Below are 23,885 nucleotides of genomic sequence, written 5' to 3' on the forward strand. Positions count from 1 at the left end.
CTCTGAGTTTCATTCATCTTCCCCACCACTGGTGTCCTATAATACAGCTAGGACCTGCCCTCTCTCCCCTCTGGAGTCCACCCCCCACCCCTACCCACCTCCCCCTGCCCACCCCCCACCCCACCAGCCTTCCTCAGCCTTCTCGGTGGGCAGTCCTCTGTCTCTCCACATCCCAGAGCAAGCCAGTCTTCCACTACCAGGGATTAATGGCCCAACCACTCACATTCCTTGGCCCCTGTCCCTGCTGCTCTCACTGGACATGCTCGTATGTTGGTGGCTGGTAAAGAGAGGAGCACAGAACATCCCAGAGTAGGTGTTTCCTGAAGGGCAGGTTACATCTCATTAACTTTGATGCAGCTTCAACTCGCCCTTCGCACAATGTCTTGCACATGATTCGGACACAGTGAATGTTCCCTGGTGAATGCACGACTAGCTGGCATGTCCTGGTTTCTGACCCTCCTAGAGTTTGTCTCCTTCCCACCCAGCCAGCCATTGTCCTGCTTGGCCAGACCGGACACTACTTGCAGTTATCACTAAAGCTGACTGAGGCTTTCTCGTGTGCACAGGGTCCCCAGCTCCTCTGAGAATCCCTGCAGAGAGGAAGGATCTCTGTTTCAGTCATTAGTAAATGCTTCCTCTGGCATCTGGCTTGAGGGGGAGCTCACCATCTGCACTTTGAGATCGGTCTGCTTGCCTTGGTTCAAGTTGAGTATCTATTGTGATCTCCATGGCACAAGGGAAGACCTTGAGCTCCAACGGGCTTAAGGAGCTTGGCCAAGGTCACTCAGCTTGAAAGGAGCTGGCATTCCAATCCCGACCTGCGAATTCTCCAGTCCACAGTGTTATCCATGGCACAGTATATTCACGACCTCATGTAGAGTCTGTGAAACAGGGAATTTGTAGGGTTAATGAAGGGGCTCCAGGTCATGTAAATCATGTTCATTCTGTATGTTCACATCCAGCACTGGGAGCTGCAGACCCCTGCCCCTTGGTTTGCATCCTTCTATTTATACTTTCTTGCTCTTTGCCCCAGATCACCACAAAAATGTCAGAATGAAAGTTGTTTACTGATAATGCCTATTGTGGGATAGAAAGATTTTGCAAGCCTGCTTGGGATTAAGGAAAACTGATTCCTCAGGTTGGGAACACTCTGATTACTGCAGGAAAATAAGTAGTCAAGGCCGTGTCAGATGTTGAAGGGAAGGGGTGGGTGCTTCTACTTAAATGAGAAGAGATGCACTCTTCTCATTTAAGTAGAAGTGGCATTCTGGAGAAAGGCAATGCTGCTCACTCAGTGCCCTGTGGTTTTTCTTTGTAGACTTTGGATGGGGAAGTCATTTTCAAATTCAGGGAACCAGGTAACACTATTCTAATTCAAGTCTAATCCTCTCTGACTTCACTCTTGTACATTTGTGGGCTGGGTGGGCCCAATCCAGGCTACCTTGGTAACCTGTTTTTCCTTGTGCTTTGGGGTCGGTCATCAACAGAAGTGTATGAAAAGTACTTCCAGGAGAGTATGAGAAGCTGGAGAAGCAAACAGAGGGCTCAAGTGGAAATGAGCAGAAGTGAGGAAGGTGGAAGTAGCAGGACAATTCCCTCCAGTCCAGCAGAAGAGATGGAAGAAGATGATCAAGAAATTGAGTCTTCCTTAACCGAGGAGATGGCAGTGAGCCAGCAGGAACCGTCTAAACAGAGTGACAAGATGGATGAGTCCAGTGAGGAGTCAGTTAAAGAATCAGAAAAAATACAAGTTGAACGAGACTCCTTAAAACCATCTCTGAACCAGGAAGATATGATGCTTCAAGAAGAAGAGAAAGAGGAGGAGGAGAAGGAGGAGGAGGGGGAAGACAAGGAAAAGGTGGAGGAGAGGGAGGAGAAGGTGAAGAGGAAGAAGAAAAAGCAAGAGGAGGAGGAGGAGGGGCAGGAGGAAGAGGAGCATGAAGAGGAAGAGAAGCAGGGGGAGGAGGAGGAAGAACACGAGAGTTTATTTATGGAAGAGGTAGGCCAGCAATGGATCCATTCTTGGGTATGGGGAAAGCATTCTAGGCTCGCTCTATGTATCCCTGTTACAAGCTGAGGTCCCAGTCTCCACTGGGATTTACAAATGTTTGCATGTCTTTTATTTTGTCAAAAGGAATCCAATTCTTACCTCACAACAGTGCTTTTTAAAATTCACTTTCTTCTCCTAACATCTTATTCTGCAACCTACTTCCTTGTCTTTCCCTGATCATCTCTTTCCCAGCTCTTCTTTCCTGTGTAGACCAACCTCGCCTCTTCATTCCCTCTCTCTTCCCATTCTCTTCTGTAACAGAAAAGATCCATATCCAAGATGGCAGACAGAGCTCTCCTTGGAGTGTAGGGAAGTTACTCTCACATTAATAAGTCTTGTCCTCAAAACACATTCCAACCCATAGAACAGTAACTTGAACTCCATTAAATTGCAAGACTCTCTTTCTGTACTGCTGTAGAAGAATTGGCATAGGAGACTCGTTTTTGAGCAGAGATCCCAAATTCAAATTCCCACAGGCATGTAATAGAAAAGTGGTCTAGAGACCAAGTATAAATTAGTAACAAGTGGTGAAGCTGATTGTCTTAGTCTGTTGAGACTGCTATAACAGAGTACCATAGACTGGGCAGTTTATAAGCAACAGAAATTTATTTCTTACAGTTCTGAAGGCTGGAAGGCCCAAGATCAAGGTGCCAGCAGACTTGATTTGTGGTGAGGTCCCACTTCTGGTTTGTAGACAGCCATCTTCTCACTGTGACTTTATATTGTGGAAAGAGCCAACTCTTTTATAAGGGCACTAATCCCACTCCTGAGGGCTCTGCCCTCCTGACCTTATCACCTCCTAAAAGGCCACCTCCAAATACCAACACACTGGGGATATGAATTTCGGAGAGCACCCAACATTCAGTCTAAGGCAACTGTGCAGTCATTATTCAGCTCCAGCCAATAATACCATGTGGGAATGGAAACAGAATTGCCAGCTTTCCTGATTTTTAAGAGAAATCCAAAATCCAAATTCTTTGTAGGATTTCCTGATTTTTGAAAGCACTGTATTGGGGAAAAAATAATTACAGGCAAGATTTAGCCCACAGGTGTATAACCTTGATATCAAGGATCCTGTGGCTGGATCCCCAGGTCTGTCTGGTGATGTCAAGTTTAAAGTCTTCTCTTCTGCATAGGCTGGAGCCCAGGAAGAGAGTGTGGAGGAAATCTCCCACGACCAGGACATGGAGTCCTTCACAACCTCCAGCGGGCACACTTATTTTGTCTTCCTAACCCTGGAACAACAAGAAGAGAGTTGCAAGAAACCCTATTCCAACCTTTCTACCATTCTGGTCAATGACATTTCCAGTGCCAGCTTCCTAGAACAAGTGATCATTCCATCCAGACTGGTTTTACAAATTAAGAAACAGTGAGTAGAAACCCCCTTTATTCTCATTCTCCTATCCTAAGTTTTATTAACAAGGTGAGGTATTATAACAAAAGATTGGACTAGTTTGAACTGGAAAAAGAAAATGGGTAGGTAACTGAGGGTTGAGATGAGAAACAACTTTAAAAAAATAGTCAATTTCCGAGAATTATTTGTAGTCACGTGTATCTTCTATGAGAGTGACCCCCTCCACCTCTCCTAGGATGCCTTGCTAGCCTGCGGCTTGTACATAAGAAATAGTGCTTTCCCTGCAAGATGTTAGAACCCCAGCACATGTGGAATCTTGCTGTCTCCCTTCCTTCTTTCATTCCTTCCCCCTCTCCTCCCCCTTTTTTTCTTTTTTTTTAAATGATTATGTAGACATAGATTCTAGGCATGAGTATGTATCTGTATGGTATTTGGCTCTGATCATGTGACATATTAATTGCATAAATTAGAAAACTGAAAAAAGTACAATGAAGATTATAAAATAACCCATAATTCTACCACTGAGAATTTACCTCCCCTAACTCCCAGGTTTCTGGGCCTCTGTGTTTGAACTTGGACCCAATGTGGAAATTTGCAGTTGGCTTTAGGATAGCATTTCCATTGCCCTCCTGACTCTAAATGTCATAGCTACGACTGGCCAGCTAGAGATCACCTGATTAGTCTCCCTCCTATGTGTAGACATGGGCAGGGGATAAAAGGAGTTAAGTCAGGCTTTTGGACTCTTCTCTTTCACCTCAGCATCATCTCATCTTGAAAATGTTTCTTTTTTCAAAATTTTTATTTACTTTTAAAATTTCTTTTCGGTGTTCCAGAATTCACTGTTTATGCACCACACCCAGTGCTCCATGCAATATGTGCCCTCCATAATACCTACCGCCAGGCTCACCCAACCTCCCACCCCCGCCCCTCCAAAATCCTCAGATTGTTTTTCAGAGTCCACAGTCTCTCATGGTTCATCTCCGCCTCCAATTTCCCACAATTCCCTTCTCTTCTCCACCTCCCTATGTCCTCCGTGTTATTTCTTATGCTCTACAAATAAGCGAAATAGTATGATAATTGACTCTCTCTGCTTGACTTATTTCACTCAGCATAATCTCTTGACTTGAAACTCATCCTTTTTCCTTCCTCTGTCACAGGCCATTGTCTGTCTTCTCCTTAAAGAAGAAAAGCAAGGACCACCACAAGAGCTAATATTTATTGAGAGGATTTAATACTCTCAATAACTATGGGGGGTACTATAATTAGCTTCTGTTACACACAAAGAAACTGAAGCTCAGGGAATTAGTAATTTGGATAAGATCTCGGAGATAGGGAATGGTTGGATCTAGGATATGAATCTAGACCATGTGATTCTGGAGTCTTAAGCCAAACATTATGTCATCAGGTCTTGGGGTTAACCAGAAAAATAATTTTGTGTTAAACTAAATGGACTTACATATTGATGGATACAATACTGAAAAGTATGGAAATCATGAATGTATAGCTCAATGAATTATCCAAAGGGAGCATACCTGCTCACCAGTACCCCCACACCCAAAATAGAACATGACCAACTCTCCAGGAGCCTCTTCATGTATTCATCTCAAGTCACTGCTCTCTCTTCCTCAAGCATAGCAAATACTTTCATTTCTTTTGCTTTTTTTGAACTTTATTTAAATGGAATCATAGAAAACATACTCTTTTATGTTAGAATTCTTTCATTATATTTATGAGATTTATATACATTTTTGAATGTGTGTCATCTCATTTTTACTGCTGTATAGTAATCCATTATAAAAATACATCACTCATTTTCTTTATCCATTCTACTACTGGTGCATGTTTGGGTTGTTTTTCATTGGGGAATGGAACAATGCCACTCTGAATTTTTTTTTTTAAGTTCAATTAGCTAACATATAGTACATCATTAGTTTGTGATGTCCTGTTCAATAATTTATTAGTTGTGTATAACACAACTTAGTTGCTTATCACATCATGTGCCCTCCTTAATACCCATCACCCAGTTACCCCATCCCCCCACTACCCTTTTATGCAACCCTGTTTGTTTCCCAGAGTCGAGAGTTTCTTGTGGTTTGTTTCCCTATCTGATTTCTCCCCATTCAGTTTTCCCTCCCTTCCCCTATGGTCCTCTGCACTATTCCTTATATTCTACATATGAGTGAAACCATATGATAATTGCCTTTCTCTCCTGGACTTATTTCACTTAGCATAATACCCTCCAGTTTCATCCATGTCGATCCGAATGGTAGGTATTCATCCGTTCTGATGGCTGAGTAATATTCCATTGTATATATGAACCACATCTTCTTTATCCACTCATCTATTGCAGCACATCTTGGCTCCTTCCACAGTTTAGCTATTGTGGACATTGCTGCTATGAACATTGGAATGCATGTGCCCTTTCTTTACACCGCATCTGTATCTTTGGGGTAAATACCCAGTAGTGCAATTGCTGGATATAGGATAGCTACACACACACGAAGAACCACACATGTATTTTAGCCTTTGATTCAACAATTCCAGTTCAGGGAATGTGTTCTGTAGAAATGCTTCTACACTTGGTTTATGTTCAAGGTAATTCATTGCAGCTTTTTTTTTTTTTTTTTTTTTTTTTTTTTTAAGAACAAATGGTTGGAAACCATCCAGTCTCCTCCAGCAGGAGTCTGGCTGAATTCAGGATGCTCCATCCAGACAAAGGAATAGAATATAGTTGGGAAATAAAATAAGGAAGAAATGAAAGGGGGAAGCACTTTCTGGGTCGCTTGGGAAAGCTCTCTCCCTGCTCACTGCTGCTGGAAGAGCTGACCCTCACCGGTCTCTCCCTTAGACTTCGAGCTGGCCTTTTTGAGCACCTAGAGAAGTGGTTTGACCAGTGTGTCCTCAAAACTCGGGTCATGGTGGCCACCAAGATCAATGAGCTGGATTCAGAATTGGAGCTGCATCAGCATCTACATGAGCCAAGAGCCAAGTGCATTGAAAAGGACATCCATAACGTCAGGGCAGGTATGGACCCTGCTTGGGAAGGCCTCCCTACCCCAGACAGCCAGAGTCTGTGCCATGGCAGTTCTGCATTCATTAGGTGCCCCTGTCTGAGGGTTCCATCTCCCAGGCTGGCGGAAAAGGCAGTATTCAGAGCCCACACTTGAGATTAAAATTAAAAAAAATTTTTTTACAGTTCTTTAAATGCTAGAATGAAGAGTATTGTCCTGTTTTAGCTGGGTGAATACCAGATCTGCTCACACACCTATCTGATACACACTTGCATAGCAGAAGCTCTAGAGGCAAGCTGTAGCTCAAGAATCATAGCTACTAGACTCTGGCTGTGTGACTCTGGACATGTTACCTGACCTCTCTGATCCCTCCCTTACTTGCAGAAGGGGGTATTGTTGATGGTAATTAACTCTCCCTGAAAGGGTACAGTGAGGAATCGTGAGCAAGTGGGACCCATTAATTTCAGCTTATAATTTATAACTTCAGAAGAGGTGCCATTTCTCTCTCGAGACAGAGGGCTCCTAGAGGGTGGCATACTTTTAGTTGGATCTTCAGGGACCCTGTTGGGTTTTCACTTGTGTCACACTTCAGACTTTTTCATAAATGCTTTGCGCTCCCAGAGTGACCCCCTACGTGGTCCCAACCAAACTCCTCCTTCCTAGAACAGTGACAGAATTGTGGAATCAGACAGCCTGGCTTGGAATCCCAGTGCTTGTGGCCCAGGGAGCCCTGCTTGGCTTTGGAACCTCATTGTGTTCATCTGGAAAATGTGTGCATTAAATATAAGTGTAAATTGAGATTCTCCATGAAGGCTGATTTCCTGCGTCTTACCTGGATCCCTGCCCCAGTGCACAATGGGGAGATTGAGGTCAGAGAAACAAGTTCCCAGAGTCCCCACACTCGTTTTTGGTAGAGCTGGGATGACAGCACTTTCCCCTGCAGGCAGCAGGCAGAGAGGGTGGGCTGGCCTAGGGCTGTCTGCCAGCTCTAAAGGCCTCTGACCTAGCCCTTGAAGCCAAATTCCAGTTCCGTTTACTCTGCCCTAGAAGTCCTTTGGAGTTTGAGCTCCCTGGAAAGAGAAGCCACTGATAGAAAGGAACAAAATCCAGCTGCCCTGCCCAGCCTTGTGCTGGTTGTTTTCTCCACACTCTTCTCACCACATTCCCACCCTTCCTGACACCGTCCACCCCACCCCCCTGCTCCTGGGTCTCTTCACATGCAAGGACTCCCCTGCTCACAGCCTGGTCAGCCTTCTTTCCAGTGAGAGACCCTGGGGCAGTCTCAGATCGGCCCCCTCAGATCGGTACCCGTTCCCCAGCCAAGCCCTGGCAGGGGCAGCTGTCACTATCCAGAAAAGAAATGTCCTGAGGTGACTTGAGATCCCAGAAGGCCTCCCTCTGCCTCGTTCTTTTTCAGCTGAGCTCTTGCTTCACCAAGAGCGGCTAGACAGCCACTGTGCTGGGGTGACAGAGACGCTAAGGAAGGAGAAGATGATGTTCTGCCAGTTCCAAGAAGAGCAAAACATAAAGAGCAAAAACTTCCGCCGCAAGATTTACAACATGGAACACATCTTCTCGAACGCCACGAAGAGCCAGAGGTGAGGGCCATGGAATCCCAGACACGAGATGCCAGCCTTTGGCTGATCTCAAAGGAGTGGTCCCTTCCTGGTGGACACGAGTCAGTTTTCCAGGCCCCACAGCAACCTTCCCTTTTCAGCTCACCTCTTCACAGGTGTCAGGGGCTAACTGTGTGACCCCTCTGGCGGGGAGCTGGGCACTGGGTGCTGGGTGAGCAGCCAGGGAGAGAAAAGGGCGCCTGTGGTCAGGAGGCAGGGATGTTACTAAGCTGCCCCAAAATGTCCATGAGGAGAAAGGCCATTTCCACCCAGGAGAATCAGAAGGAGCTTCCTGTAGGAGGACCCCCTGTCCTGGGATGGAGGAAGGTAAAGAGGAGACAGAATTTTCCCCCTCAGAAAGGAGCGCTGGCCCAGCTTGAGGTGGGAACGTGCTCATGGCAGAGCAAGGGGTTCCAAGGAGGCCATTCAGGGCTTTGAGATGGAGGCTCCTGCGTGCTCAGGGAGACCTACGTCAGGTAACAGGTCAGGAGCCCTCCCCAGTGTCAGATACACAGGAGGCTGCTGAGGGTGGACTTACAGGTAAAGAGGAAAGTTTCAGGGTGCTCCTTCGGGAGAGCATCAGCCACAGAAAGCACATTGCTGGGAGAGAGAGAGAGAGAGAGCGCTGCAGGGAGGCCGAAGATCCTATGGGACCTGGGGATTCCTTCAGTACTATGGCGGCGAGGCCCAGAGAGAGGCGAGAGATGGCCTCTGAGACAGCACACTGAGAGTTCCACGCTGTGTCCTGCACACACTGGCATTTTGAACTTCCTTTTAGCTTCTTTTCCTACCCAGAGGAACATGGCCGTGCTTCTGGTGGCCCCACAGCTGGGCACAGCAGTGGAACTCAAGCAGCCCCCAGGCTGCCCTTCCACACCCAGGTCACCACCCTGCCCTCCTGTGTCCCCCAGGCTGGTTAGTCTCAGCAGTACGCTGCACCGGGAGCTGCTCAGCTATGTCGACGTCATCCAGGTGTCCCTGCGCAGCTTCCGCCAGTACCTGGAGGAGAGCCTGGGCAAGCTTCGCCTCACCAACATTGAGTTCATCAAGCACTGCAGGTGGGAGCCCACACCCAGGGCCTCTGTGGGCCCTGGGCTTCCCCTGTCGAGAAGTGGTCTTGTTTCCCCTTACCTTTTTATTGTGACAAAAATATATCACATCAAACTGTCCATTGTAACCATTTTTCAGGTGCACCATTAGTTCTGTGACACTAAGTTCATTCACGTTGTTGTCCAACCATCCCCGCCATCCAGCTCCAGAAGTTTTCATCTTCATAAACTGAAACTCTGAATCCGTTGAACGTTAACTTTCATTTTCCTCCCTCAGCCCCTGATAGCCATAATTCTTTTTTTTGTCTCTGTGAATTTGTCTACTGTAGGTGCCTCATGTAAGTGAAATCATAGAATATTTGTCCTTTTGTGTATCTGGCTTATTTCACTGAACATAGGGTCTTCAAGACTCATCACGTAGCATGTGTCAGAATGTCACTCCTCCTCAAGGCTGAATATGTCTCCATTGTGTGTATACACCACACGTCGTTTCTCTGTTCCTCCCTTGAAGGACATTTGGGTCATTTCACTGCTTCTGTCTTTGAACCCCCTGTATCCATTTTTTCCATGAGCTTACACTTTCTAAAGCTTCATCAACCACAGGTTTTGGGATGGGAGGGAAGTCTGAGGTCTGATCGTGGCTTGTATTTCTCTCAAACCACTTTCAGATTGTTTTCTGAGGGAGGCAACTTTTCTTCTGAAGAAATCAATTCACTGTGTCATCGACTGGAGAAGGAAGCTTCTCGAATAGAGTTTGTTGAAAGTTTAATCATGATCAACATGGAGAAGATGGAGAGCGAATACCTGGACCAGGTGGGGGAGCCCTGCCCCTGACCTCCAGCCAGGCTCCCAGGACACCCTTGCTCATTGCCTGACGGGTCCGTCAAGCCCCCTTTCCAAAAAATTGTGCCTGTCCCACTCTGCTTCCGAAGTCTTTAAGTTCCAAATTAAACCCACCTCCTTTACTTTTTATATATCTTTACAGGCCAATGATGTCATCAACAAGTTTGAAAGCAAATTCCATAACCTGTCTGTGGACCTTATTTTCATAGAGAAAATCCAGCGGTTGCTGACAAATCTGCAAGTAAACATCAAGTGTGAGGTAGGACAGATTCATTCTTCACCTGCGTGCTAGACACTGTTCCAAGTGCTGGGGATACAACTATGAGCTCTGCCCCATGGGACTTGAACTCCACCTAGGGAGATAGATATTAAATTATAATAACCTCTAGGATTCATTGAGTTATTATGCACCATACATCTTGCTAACCGACTTATTTTGATCAGCTATATTAGTCCTCCCAATAACAGTGTGAAGCAAGTCCTGCCCCCCCCCCCCATTTTAGAGACAAAGAAACTGAGACAGAGAGTAATAGGTGACCTAGACAAGAATACAGAGCTCTTGAATGTGAAATCAAAATGTGAACTGAGGTCAGTGATCTTAAATAAACAACCTAACTGTGCACCTCAAGGAACTGGAAAAAAAAATAAACCCAAAGTTAGCAGAATGGAGGAAATCACAAAGATCAGGTAACAAATAAATGAAATAGAGACCAGAAAAGCAATAGAAAGGATCAATGAAACTAGAGATGGTTTTTCAAAGGTAAACAAAATCAAATAACCTTTAGCTAGATTAAGAAAAAAGAGAGAAGACCAGAATAAAATCAGAAATGAAAGAGATGATAGTGCAATGGATACTGCAGAAATACAAGAATCTTAAGACTATTATGACTAATTAAATGCCAACAAATTGCATATCCTAGAAGAAACGGAAAAAGTTCTAGAAACATACCTACCAAGACTGAATCATACACACACGGGAAATCTGAAGAGACCAAGAATGAGTAAGGGGATTGAATCAGTAATCAAGAACCTCCCAACAAAGAAAACTCAGGATCTTATGGTTTCATGGGTGAATTCTACCAAACATTTAAAGATAACTTGACACCAGTTCTTCTCAAACTCTTCCAAAAAATAGAATAGGAGGGAATACTTCCAAATTAATTTTACAAAGCCAGCATTACCCTGATACCAAAGACAGATAAGAACATGGTAAGAAAATGACAGACCGATATCCCTGATGGATATAGATGTAAAAATCCTCAACAAAATATTGGCACACCAAATTCAACAGCACATTAAAAGGATCATACACTATGGGGGCACCTGGGTGGCTCAGTGGGTAGGGCCGCTGCCTTCGACTCAGGTGGTGATCTCAGGGTTGTGGGATCAAGCCCTGCGTCAGGCTTTCTGCTCAGTGGGGAGCCTGCTTCCCCCTCTCTGCCTGCCTCTATGCCTGCTTGTGATCTCTGTCTGTCAAATAAATAAATAAAATCTTTTTTAAAATCTTAAAAAAAAAAAGTATCACACACTATGATCACGTGTCATTATCTCTGGGATGCAAGGATGGTTCCATATACAAATCAATCAGTGTGATACCATATTGGTAGAATAAAAGATAAAAATCATCATCACAATGGATGCAGAAAAAGCACTTGATAATGTACAACATCTTTTCTTAATAAATATGTTAAACAAATGAAGTAAAGGAGGAAAATACATAAGTATAATAAAGGCCATATGTGAGAAGCCCACAGGTAATACCATACTCAACAATGAATAGTTGGAAGTGTTTCCTGTAAGATCAGGAACAAGACAAGGACATGCCCTCTCACCACATCTATTCAACATAGTACTGGAAGTCCTAGCTGGAGTGATCAGGCAAGAGGAAGAAGTAAAAAGGCATCCAAAAAGAAACAGAAGAAGTAAGATCATCTCTGTTTTCAGAACACATGATCTTATATATAGAAGAGCCATCAAAAAATTGTTAGAACTCATCAACAAATTCAGTAAAGTTGTAGGATACAAAGTCATTATCAAGAAATCAGTTGCATTTGTATATACGGACAGTAAAACATCTAAAAAAATGAAGAAAAACAATCTCATTCACATTAGCATCAAAAACAATAAAACACTCAGGAATAAATTTAACAAAGAGGATGAAAGATCTACACACTGAAAACTATAAGAATTAGATGAAAGAAATCAAAGCAGATACAAATTGAAAGATATCCCATGTTCATAGATCAGAAGAATTAATACTGTTAAAATGTCCATACTCCCCAAGCTTATCTATAGATTTAGTGCTACCCCTATCAAAATCCAATTGAAATTTTTTCACGGGAATGGGAAAATCCATCCTAAAAATTTTGTGGAACCACAATAGATTATAAATAGCCAAGCAATCCTGAGAAAGAAGTACAAAGCATCACAATTCGTTATTTCAAACTATACTACAAAGTTATAATAACCAAAATAGTATGGTACTATTGGGCATATAAACCAATGGAACAAAATCTAAGTTCAGAAATAAACTCTCACATATAGAGTCAAGGAGTATTGAGTATTGACAAGAAAGTCAAGAATAATCAATGGGGAAAGGATCGTCTTTTCAATAAATGGTGTTGGGAAAACTGCATAACCACATGCAGAATAATGAAATTGAAATCTTATCTTACACCACACACAAAAATTAACCCAACATGGATTAAAGGCCTAAATGTAAGACACGAAACCATAAAACTGTGGGAAGAAAACATGGGGAAAGACTCTTTGACATTAGTCTTGGCAATGATTTTGTGGATGTGACACCAAAAGTGCAAGCAACAAAAGGAAAAATTAACAAGTGGGACTGCATCACATCGACTAGCTTCTGGACAGCAAAAGAGACAACAAAATGAAAAGATAACTTACAGAATAGGAGAAAATATTTACAAATAATATATCTGATAAGAGGTTAATATCCAAAATATATAAAGAACTCCTATAACTCCATAGCAAAAGAAGTAAACAATATGATTTAAATTTAGTAATAAGGGGCACCTGGGTGGCTCAGTGGGTTAGGCTGCTGCCTTTGGCTCGGGTCATGATCTCAGGGTCTTGGGATCGAGTCCCACATGAGGCTCTCTGCTCGTCAGGAAGCCTGCTCTCTCTCTCTCTGCCTGCCTCTCTGCCTACTTGTGATCTCTCTCCATCAAATAAATAAATAAAATTTAAAAAAAATATATAAATTTAGTAATAAATTAAAATAATAATATAATAAATAAATAATAATATAATAAAATAAATAATAAGTTAAATTTCCTTTGCCCAAAGGAACTGAATAAACATTTTCCAATAGAAGACATACAAATGGCCAATGGGTGGATGAAAAGGTGCTCAACATCACCCATCATCAGGGAATGACAAGTCACAATGACAATGGGGTATCACCTTGAACTTGTTAAAATGGCTGTCATCAAAAAGATAAGAGATAGTAACTGACGGCAAGGGTGTGGAGAAAAAAGAATCCTTGTGCACTGTTTGGGGGAATGCAAACTGGTGCAGCCACTGTGGAAAACAGTATGGAACCACCATATGATCCAGCAGTCCCATTTTTGGTTATATATCCAAAGGAAATGAAAATATGGTCTTGTAGCCATATCTGCACTCCCATGTTCATTGCAGCATTTTTCACAATGTGAATGTGAACAATGTGGCAGAGTGTCAACAGATGAATGGATAAAGAAGAGGTATCTGTACAATGGAACATTGTTTGACCATGAAAAGGAAGGAAATCCTACCATTTGTGACAACACATATGGACCTTGAGGGCATTAACCATAGTGAGATAAGTCAGAGAGAGATGAATACTGTATGATCTCACTTACATGTGGAATCTAGAAAAGCCAGACTCAGAGATAACCGAGGATCGAATGGCGGTTACCAGGGACTGAGGGGTAAGAGAAATGCAGAGATGAGGGTCAGTGGGTAAAAACTTTCAGTTATAAGACAAATAGGTTCTGGGACTCTAATGTGAAGCATGATATTATAGTTAAAAATACTGTGCTGTATACTTGAAAGTAGCTAAGAGAGTAGATCTTAAATGTTTTCATCACAAAAAGGAAATGGTAATTATTTGATGTGGTGGAGGTATCAGTTAATGTTATGGTGATAATTATTTTGTGATATATAAGTGTATCAAATCATCACATTGTAAACCTTAAACTTACATAATGTTATGTGTCAATAATATCTCAATAAAGCCAGGAGTGACTTTGACTTATTTTTAAGCTTTTTTCTATATATGGAAAGCGGGACGCCTGAGTGGCTCAGTAGGGTAAGCGGCTGCCTTTGGCTCAGGTCATGATCCCAGCATCCTGGGATTGAGTCCCACATCCGGCTCCTTGCTCAGCAGGAAGCCTGCTTCTCCCTCTGCCTCTGTCTGCCACTCTGTGTGCCTGTGCTCAAATCTCTGACAAAAAAAAATGTTATATATGGAAAGATTTCTCATATATATATATGTGTGTGTGTGTGTGTGTGTATATACACACATAAAGAACAAAACTGGCCTCATGCTATTTATACAATTTTTTAAGGTGTATCATCTTTAAAGATTCTTTCAAAAACACTACTGTGATGGCTTCCCTCTCCTGAATTTGTTGCTATTTTTACTTAGCCATTCCTTTCTGGAGGAATATTTTGGTGGATTTCACTTATTATTATACCAATGGTATTATAAACACCCTTGTGCAGGAAACTCTGATTATGTCCATGGGTATCTCGCAGAGCTAGATCACTGGGGCAGAGCACAAATGTTTTAAGGCTCCTCATGTTTCCTAGGTGGCTTATACAGACAACCCCCCCTAGTGGGACAATGCCCTTAACCACTACTGGGGGTTGTCGATTTTATTTATTTATGTATTTATTTATTTATATTTATTTGTGAGAGAGAAAACATGAATGGTGCAGAGAATCAGAGGGAGAGAGAGAAGCCAACTCCCTGATGAACAGGGAGCCCGAGGCGGGGCTCAATCCCAGGATGCTGGGGTCACCACCTGAGCCAAAGGCAGAAGCCCAACTGACTGAGCCACCCAGGTGCCCTGTTGATTTTTTTTATTTTTAAACCTTATTTGTTTGAGAATAAAAAACAGGTTCCCCCCCCCAAAAAAAAGTTTTTACATTTGCATTGATCTAGCTTCTGATAACATTTTGCATTCTCCCCCATTTCGTTTTTCCAATATTGAATTCATCCCCCTTTGATAATATATTTTCCTGATCAAAATAAGTATTCTAGAAACAAATCATGGAACCTCTGGTTTTTCTAGGTTGCAAAATCTAATTTGCAAACAGATGGATTAAATTCTTCTCTGGAACAGCTCCAAAGGAAAGTAGAAATGTGTCGAAACTCAAAGGGAGATAAAAAAGTAAGTATTCAGTATTTGCTAAGCTATGAATAGTAAAGATGCATTACACCAGAATTATAAACTAGAAGTAAACTTATATCTGTCATCAAAATTCCTCCGGCTCCAGAGGGGCCTCCTAGCCTTCCTACTCAACTCCTGCTTTAGTCAATGGAATTAAGGATGAAAAGAAAACACAGCTACCTCCCTCAGCCCCCAGACCCTCCCAAGCAGGCTTCTAGAGTCCAGAGAGTTGGGGGCTTAGGTCTGACTTCACTCCCCCTCCGATGTCACCAGGCATCCCTCCTTGTAACTGGAACTCAGCCCTCAATGAAAGATAGAAGCAGGACTTTGGCCTCTGAACAACCACTTTTTTGTTTTTTGCTTTTTGTTTTTTTCATTTGCTTGGTTTTTTGATCATGGCACACACACTGGTAACTTCTGTTTTCTATGTATAAACTGTAGAGTCCAAACGAGAGCGATACGGATCAGCATAGCAGGTCTCTCTGCACGTTTCTGTTGTTTCCTTGCTTGTTTTCCGCCCCCATGAGTTTCACGCTCAGCCTGGCCTCCCTGAGCAATGTTTGCTCAACGATTCCCCCGGACACTCGAGAACCAGAAGTCTCAGCTGGAGGTTTCTTGAGCGGGATGCACCTTCCTCACCAAGCTTTGTCTTTTCTCTTCCATTTCAGTGACTGAGTTGAGGTTTTATTTTTGTCAACACTGAGAGGACATTTAGTGTCTATCTTTCTTGCTTTTTCTTGCATAGTAACACATGCTTCTTGAAGAAAATTCAAACATCCACAAAGCACAGAGTGAATACACATCCTTCATCTTATTCTGTCTCTCTCTCACACTTTTTTTTTTTTTTTTTGCAGAGCCCCCAGTGACCTCTGTATTTTCCTGCACTAATTTTCTACGCATACCCAGGAACTCAGGGAAAGCAGGTCTATCTGAAGTGACCCCTTCAGCAGACGCTCTAGAGACAGCTCTCTCTCCAGAGCAGAAACATTTGCTCTTCCACATTTCCTCACCTCCCCAGCCCCCTCACTGTACCCTCCTGGTGGTGTCAGGGTGCTGGACAGGGGGCGTGGGGCTTGCACAGCCTCCTGGCCAGGGCAGGGGAGCATGAACTTGGGTGGACAGGCAACCGTGTTGGATGGAGGGGACTGGTTGGCTATTTCTTCAAAGCAGTGATTGGGAGACGGGAACAATACATTGGATACATGGCAGAGGCAGTGGGGACCGGGGGGCAGATGTGGCCAGGGTCATGGGCTCAGTGCCATGCACAAAGAGTGCCTTCTGGCTGCTGTGTGCAGAAAGTCAGGGAGGGAGTGAGAAGTGAGGCAGGGTGCTGCAACTGAGGCAGAGAGAATTATGCCAGCAGAGACACCTCTGGTTCTGGAATTGAGTGGCAGGGGAATGGATAGGACCCAGAGCATAGTGGAGATGAAGGAAGTGGAAGAGGCCAATGCACCTCGTGGCCTGGGTTGTCTACAGAGGCCAATAGACAATTCAGGGGACCAAGTGTGAGGACTGCTGAGTGATGTGTGAAATGTGCAGTGAGCGTGAACATCCTTCCAGGTGCTTCTCTGTGCACCTAGGGGCATGGTCTGTGGGATTGCTGCATGTGCCCCTGACCTTATTAGATCACCTTCCAGAAAGGCTGTGGTCATTTCACTCCTACAAAGCCTGGCCATCTTGTCCAAACATTTCCTTCTAAGAGTATCAGAGCTAGAAGAGATCCGAGGGAACATTCTGGGTCACCACCATGCAAATAAGGAAATGGAGTTGAGCAAATTTAAATGATTTGTCCAGAATGAACCCATAAAACCAGGACTAGAATTCCTATGCCCCATCATTGAAGGATTTGCTCCCAGTGCAGCTGCCCAGGGGAGCCAGCTGGCATCCCCAACTGTCTCGGAGCTCTCCCCGACTGTCTCGGAGCTCTGCCTGCAAGTGAGAGGCCTCCAGAGAACCAAGAGGCCTGCAGTTCAAATATAGGAAACTAGCCTTCCTTCAGCCCGCTTCCTGTGGTTTTCTTACCCTAGATGGTGACCTCAGAAGACCTCCTTGGCTTCGTCCAGACTTGGAAAGAGAAACTGGGCCAGAGGATTCAGTACCTCAACTGCAGGCTGGACACAGCATCCATGACTCAAGTGGTCTTTACCGTAAGGAATGGACAGTAAAGGAAGGGGTTGGCAATGGAAAGTGTGGGGGAGTCATCAGGTCTAGGCTCAGTAGAGCCTAAGGGAAGAAGAGGCTCCCAAGCTCCTGTTGGACACCAGGCTTACTATAAAGACTATATATATATTAGGAAGACTATAGTCTATGCAGTCAGACCTGAGCTCAAATCCCAGATAGTCCACTTCCCTGCCTTGGGTGCTTAGAAGACCCCTCACCTCTTGACACCACCTCCTCATCTCCACCAGGACCTTTGGCTTACCCCACCCACTGGCTCTCAGGCAACCCTCACCTTTCAGCCCCTTCCTTCTTGTCCACACCCATGAGCAACCACTACCTTCTCCCCATCCCATCCCTACCCCCTCTCCTTGCCCACCTGGGTGCCCGTGCCCGTGCCCTCTCACTTCCCCTCATGATCTACTCCCTGAGCTGCAGTCTGGAGAAGATCAGTCTGACTCTGTCACTCTTCTGCCTTCAGGGTGAAATCCAGACCCTGGGACGGGGTCTTTACAGTGGCTTTCTCAACCTGCCCTCCATGGCCTCTTCATTTCTCGCCCTCATTTCTACCCCAAAGACATGGCTTACCCCCGGGCCTTCTCTTTCAGACCCTACAGTGAGGTCTCCATTTTTAGGGGCTGTCTCTCTAGACTGTGTGCTCCAAAAGGACAGAGTTTTTTGCCTTCACCCCATACTCAGCCTCTCACACCAGGCTTTGAATGCTGGAGGCACTCAACCATGTTCCAGGGGGAAGTGTCGTAGAACCAATGTGGGCAAAAGTGACACCCCGCAAGTTCTTTTCCGGGCACCTTCTCACTGCCATGTTTTGAGCCAGTGCTTCCTTTATGGGAAGGCTCTTCACACCAGGCCACCAGTACTAAGCATCCCTCACACCACTGGCACTGCGCCCTTCCAGACGAAACTCAGGAGTCCAGCCAGGGCCCTTCCCTCTTATAGTCCCCCGCTGAGAGAAGGACACTCGGTAAGATAGGAAACAGCCTAACTAAGCACCCCCTGTGGGCCACCACTCCTACCCTTTCTCCAAGATCCAGCTTTTGGGGTGTGTTGTCTCCTTTCATTCACTCCTTCCTTTCAAGAACAGTGCCTGGACATATCTGCAGGCTGGCCTTATACGTCCATGATCCTTGGTCTCATGGAAGCCTCTGGAACTTCTCTTTCACAGCGCTGGTCCCAGTTTTGACCAATCATTTATTTGTAGAAGCGCATGTTAGACTAGACTGTAAGCCCCATAAAGATGAGGGTCACATGCAACCTCTTTATGCTGTGTTCCAGGCCCCAGGCAGCACCTGGGCAAGTACTTGGGAAACATTTTGAAAGCCAGCACGCGCACATAAATGCATGCATGCATACCTGCATGAATGACCCTCATGCAGGAGGACCATTACCCCGGAGATAGGACCATTACCATTTTTAAGAAGGAAAATCGAGGCTCAGAGAATCAGGCAGCTGGCCGCCAGCTGCAGGGCCTGAAAACACGAACACAACCTGCCTGCATCCCTGGACTGAGGCTGGGCCCACCAACTCAGGTCCTTCTCTTGGGCCTGTAGGACAATGTCATGACCGACCTGGAGGTAGAGAGTGACATCATGGTGTCTTCAGAAGCCCTTGAAGAGGAGGCCAAGGTAGACTTGGTCACCCCAGAGTCCTTCGCCCAGCCGAGCCGCATGGGGAAGCCCATGACTGAAGATCCAGCTGTGGAAGTGGTCAAGAAGATCCTACAGTGAGTTGGCTATGGGATTTGCGAGAGCGCTCCGCCACCCTAGCTCATGGCCTCGAAACTTCAGGCACCATCTTTGGGGTCCCGCACACAAGTTTCCCACCCCTGACAGCCTGTGACTTTGTATAAGGCCTTCTCCTCTTGAACCTCAGTTTCCTCCTCTGGAATGAGGCTCATAATCAGACTGATATACACAGTATTGTGGCCTAACCAGGATGGTAGCTAATCTCGTGCTCACTGGGAAAAAGCTCATATCCTTTCCTTTGGTTTCAGACTTCACGATGAAAAATGCTCAACCCAGCCATGTGACAAAGACCGGTCCCAGACAGGTAGAGGCAAACAGGCCTGTGGGTCTCAGGGGACTGGCGGGGGGGGGGGGAGCTGGTGTTGCCCTCTGGCCCATCCTCACCTCCGGTCCTCCATTCTTGCCCTTGGCACTCATCATCCAAGGCTTGAAGCGACACCAGAACCGGGGGGAACACATCGTGAAGAAAGCCCAGTCCAGTGCCAGTGCCACTTCAACAGGAAGGTAGGGAGTCTGGGCTGCTCAGGATCTCCCCTGCCCACATGCCTTCCTTCACCCCCAAGACATAGGCCAGAACCCACCCTGTTGCTTCTATAGACTGTCCTCAGAAGACACCACCTTTGCTCACTGTTCTGAGACCCCCAAGGGACCCCGTGAGCGGTTGGCTCTGAAGCTGGCTTTAGTCAGGTCTATGCACTTTCCTGCTGAGTGATGTGGCTCACATGGGCCTCCCAGCTCAAGAACCCATCTTGATGTTCTGTGGCTCTCCGTGGTGGCAGCTGCTGGATCCCAGCCCTCTTCCCATATCCATCATCCTGGTTAAAAAAAAAAGAGGGACATTGGAGGGTGCCTGGGTGGCTCAGTAGGTTAGGCATCTGCCTTAGGCTCAGGTCATGATCCTGGAGTCCCAGATCAAGGCCCATATTGGGCTCTGTGCTCAGCAGGTAATCTGCTTCTCCCTTGACCTTTCTATCTCTCATGCTCTCTCTCTCATCCTCTCTCGCTCTCAAATAAATAAAATCTTAAAAAAAGGGGGGGGGCACATTGGAGATGGCTTCCCTTACAGGAGGAATCCTAGACTTCTACATCCTGGCCATGCCCTCTGCCCACTGTACCTCCATTGCGGTCATTAGACTTATGGCTCAGTGGGTGTGGACCTCACTGTCTCCTGATAATGATTTTATAGAAGGCGAGTAACAGAGCCAGTGGCTGAAGTGACTTCTGCATTCTCTGAGAGCCCTTGTTTATATGCTTTCATTCCTGGTTTTGAGGAAGTGGTAATGAGGAAATCCCTGCTTTGCATACCTCCAAGAGGCCCATTTGAACACGAACGCCATCTGCAATGTGGAAATAAACCCAAGGCCAATCAAATGAGAAAAGCAACGGCTATTTATTCGGAGCGTGGTACAGCAAGGGGGTCAGCCAGCATCACTTAACATTTTAGCCGAGACTCAAAGGCCGATGAGGGAGTGAAGGGGCAATGGTGAAGAAATGGAAGACTTTCTGTGTGCTTTTATTGGAGGCTGTTGACATGGGGAAACTGGAGGCCGGCCAGCTAGCAGCAGCCAAACGAAGTGATTACTTAGGGCTGTGTATTTGGCTTTCTCTGGTTAGTCTCAAGTTAGAAACAGGGAAAATGATCAAGTCCTAACCTTTTCGAGCTGACAGTTACATGAGTAGTTGTTTAGCATTTTGGATTGCCATGAGAGAGAACAGTAAGGCTTCCTGCAAGTCTGCCCTACATCAGGCTGGCTTCCCAAGTTTTTCTTTATAGTCGACAAGGAGTTGCTTTCCTGGGCAGGTGGCTATAGGGTATGGGTCAGAGATTTCTGTATTTCTGTACAGTCCAGCTGTTATCCATTTGTACAGTCAGTCTTTCAGTGGTTACAAAATACAGTCCATGTTGCTAGGGCTATCTGATGTTGCATGGAACCTACTTAAACTAAACATTATTCGCTGCTTCTATGAAATTCAAGTTTAATTGGGCATAATGTACTTTGATTTGAGAAGCCCCTCAACCTGTTTTTCTTTAGGTCCTCACTACAGAGAAGCAAGGATATATAATTTCTGGCCCTTCACCCCCTCTCAGGGACCTTGGGTGGGTTTTAACAATAAGGACTTCACCCCCACAATAAGATTGTCTCCACAGAAGATGGGGAGTAGGGAAGTATCTTGAAGGGTTCAGCCCCAGACACGGGAGTCATGGTATCCCCAGGCAGGCCCAGAGGCTCTAGGCCCAGGAGACCTGCCTGTCCATGCCAACCTCCCAGGCACTGACTCACCTGTGTCTCACAGCATCACACGGTACTCCAAGCCCAACCGAATGGACAGAAAGTTCCAGGTGCTCGGGGAGAAGCCACCACCTCCAGCTGAGTAAGTGGAACCTCATCCTTTAACTCTTTAACCCATTGTCTCAGTCAGGGGGTGGCTAAACCTGACACAACTGGGGGGAAAAGAAGAAGGAGGGGTGAGTGAGGGGACAGGTAAGGGTCAAGGTCAATGTGTCTCATTCCATTTCACCTAAATTCTTTGAGAGACATGTTCATCAAAATTTCTCATTTTCCAATCTAAGTTTTTTGGGGTAGCAGGGCAGCATACCCCTTTTAGGTTTGGGGGTTTTTTGTGTTTTTTTTTTTTCAATTTTCTAATGCCTCACCTCTCCTATTCCTCTTTTCCTTTATTTTAATTTTATTGATTAAAACAAACTCTTTTTCACTTAAAATGGCTATATTTCAAGCTGTTTAAACAAGCAAGATTTTAGCTTCAGAAAACTGGGGGCCCTCAGAGAAAGTCAAGATATACAATGAATACACACATACCCCCTTAACCAGGGATCTCACCATCACAGCACCCCTACTTATCAGTCTTTTTGCCTTACTGGTCTTATCTCTGAGGTTTTGTGAACTTTGCAAAGAAAAAAAAAAAGTGGCTTTCACTTCAGGTGGCCCAGATGTTGGGTCCAAGTCAACAGCTAGAATCTCCCTTGTTCCCTCACAAAAAGACATTCCTTATCATTAAAATCTTGACTCTCTCTTTCCATTTTGTATAGTTCTATCATTTTATCGCATGTATATATTCGTATAACCATCATCAAAATCAAGAAACAGAACTGTGCCATCACCACCAACAGATCGGTCACTCTGCTGTCCCTTCATAACCATACGTACCCCCTCTCCATCACCATTTCCAACCCTGAGCAACCACAAATCCCTTTTCCAGCCCTACCATTTTGTCATTTCAACAATGTCATATAAACAGTCTTATACGGTGTATTACCTTTTCAGAGTGGCTTTTTGCACTCAGCATAATATCCTTGAGGTCCGCCCCAGCTGTCACATGCATTAGTTGTCCATCCCTTTGTGTTGTTAAATAGTTAGCCACCATATGGAGGCACCATGGTATTTTTGTGGTGGAAAGAAAAAAATCACAGACTAAACAGAAAGCATTTATGAAATCTCTGAAAGGGGAGAGACTTTCCTGGCCTAGCTTAGTGGTGAATTGATCAGGAAATGGAATCAGACAGATGATGTTTTGACCCCCACACTGGGACTCTAAGCAACATCTTCCAAGCCTTCATTTTCTCTGTGCACTGCGGGTAGAAGACGATCCTCCTCATGGGGCTGTAGAGAGGAGCAGAGGGTTACCCACAGGCCTCCCTTGACTATACAGGATCATCACCCCAAGAAACACTAGATGAAATCACAAGGAAAAATGATGGAAAACTTTGGCAAATAGGTTTTTTAACTCCTCTGAGGTAAATTGCAATTAAAAGTTATATAGCAACCAGCCAAGACACAACAGTGGTAGATAAGGTCAACAAAGCAAGAATTGGCTCCTCTTCCTGCCCCCCTGCCCTCAGCAAACTGCTAAGGAAATTTCCAGCACTCAGTAGGGTAAGGGGGAGAACTGGAAGAGACCACACACAAGGAGGAGATAAAATTAGGAACACACATGTTGAGAAAACACTAATCCTCACTAGAATGCAAACCAATGAAAGGGGAAGAAATCCATCCCATATTTTGCCCGAGATTAACCAATCTGTAAATAGATTTTTAGAGGAAGTTCCCAGTTTATCAAGGGAGAGTGCAGATGGTCCCTCCCAGGTACTGCCAGTATGAGTTGTTGAAGGAAAATTTATTCTGATCCTTGTTTGAACAGTAGGGAAGACTTTATGCAGGACCATTGCAATAGGCGTCAAGACTGTTCCAACAGGGGAAAGGTAGGCCTCAACTCAGAATACAATAAGGACAAGAGAAGATCTGTAGCCAGTGTGCAGAGCGGTGGGGGAGGGGAATGAGTAGAAAATTGAAAGGTAGTGGGATTCTTACTAAGCCTACTTAGCAGGATTCTTGGTCATGGTGATCGGATAGCGAAGGTCATCCAATATGAGCGTGGGGGGGTTGTGTCTCAACTGACTTTACAGTGTTCTTGCTCACATAAGACCCAGCAGGCCAAAGACAGTGCCCAAGGATGAGGCCTTGTCAGGAAGTAGGCTCAAAAGAGCCTGTCTGAAGTCTGGTTGAGCAGAGAGTCATTGTTAGTCCCTCCTCTTATTTAAGGAAAGACTATCAGTTCATTTCTCATTCCGTCGGCTTTTGTTCCTTAAAGACCAGCTGAACCACCTGTTGAGACTTGGTGGT

The 23,885-nt window shown here is 45.0% G+C and overlaps 1 protein-coding gene across 7 annotated transcripts in view; it reads left to right on the forward strand.

Annotated features, from left to right (window-relative positions):
- CCDC180 (coiled-coil domain containing 180) overlaps positions 1–23,885 on the forward strand; it is a 68,352-nt gene that overhangs the window by 29,083 nt on the left and 15,384 nt on the right. For 6 of the 7 annotated variants that reach the window (XM_082694920.1, XM_082694926.1, XM_082694924.1 and 3 more), the window contains 14 exons: positions 1,319–1,358; positions 1,488–1,999; positions 3,187–3,419; positions 6,253–6,428; positions 7,833–8,013; positions 8,943–9,089; positions 9,749–9,893; positions 10,066–10,182; positions 15,227–15,325; positions 17,353–17,472; positions 19,051–19,223; positions 19,494–19,549; positions 19,671–19,749; positions 21,541–21,618. In XM_082694920.1, the coding sequence (XP_082551046.1) occupies positions 1,319–1,358; positions 1,488–1,999; positions 3,187–3,419; positions 6,253–6,428; positions 7,833–8,013; positions 8,943–9,089; positions 9,749–9,893; positions 10,066–10,182; positions 15,227–15,325; positions 17,353–17,472; positions 19,051–19,223; positions 19,494–19,549; positions 19,671–19,749; positions 21,541–21,618 (2,156 nt within the window). The remainder of the gene's footprint in view (positions 1–1,318; positions 1,359–1,487; positions 2,000–3,186; positions 3,420–6,252; positions 6,429–7,832; positions 8,014–8,942; positions 9,090–9,748; positions 9,894–10,065; positions 10,183–15,226; positions 15,326–17,352; positions 17,473–19,050; positions 19,224–19,493; positions 19,550–19,670; positions 19,750–21,540; positions 21,619–23,885) is intronic. The other variant, XM_082694925.1, reaches the window with a different exon arrangement.

Source organism: Mustela nivalis (genome assembly GCF_964662115.1).
Source record: "Mustela nivalis genome assembly, chromosome: 13".
In the NCBI taxonomy this organism is placed as follows: Eukaryota; Metazoa; Chordata; class Mammalia; order Carnivora; family Mustelidae; genus Mustela; species Mustela nivalis.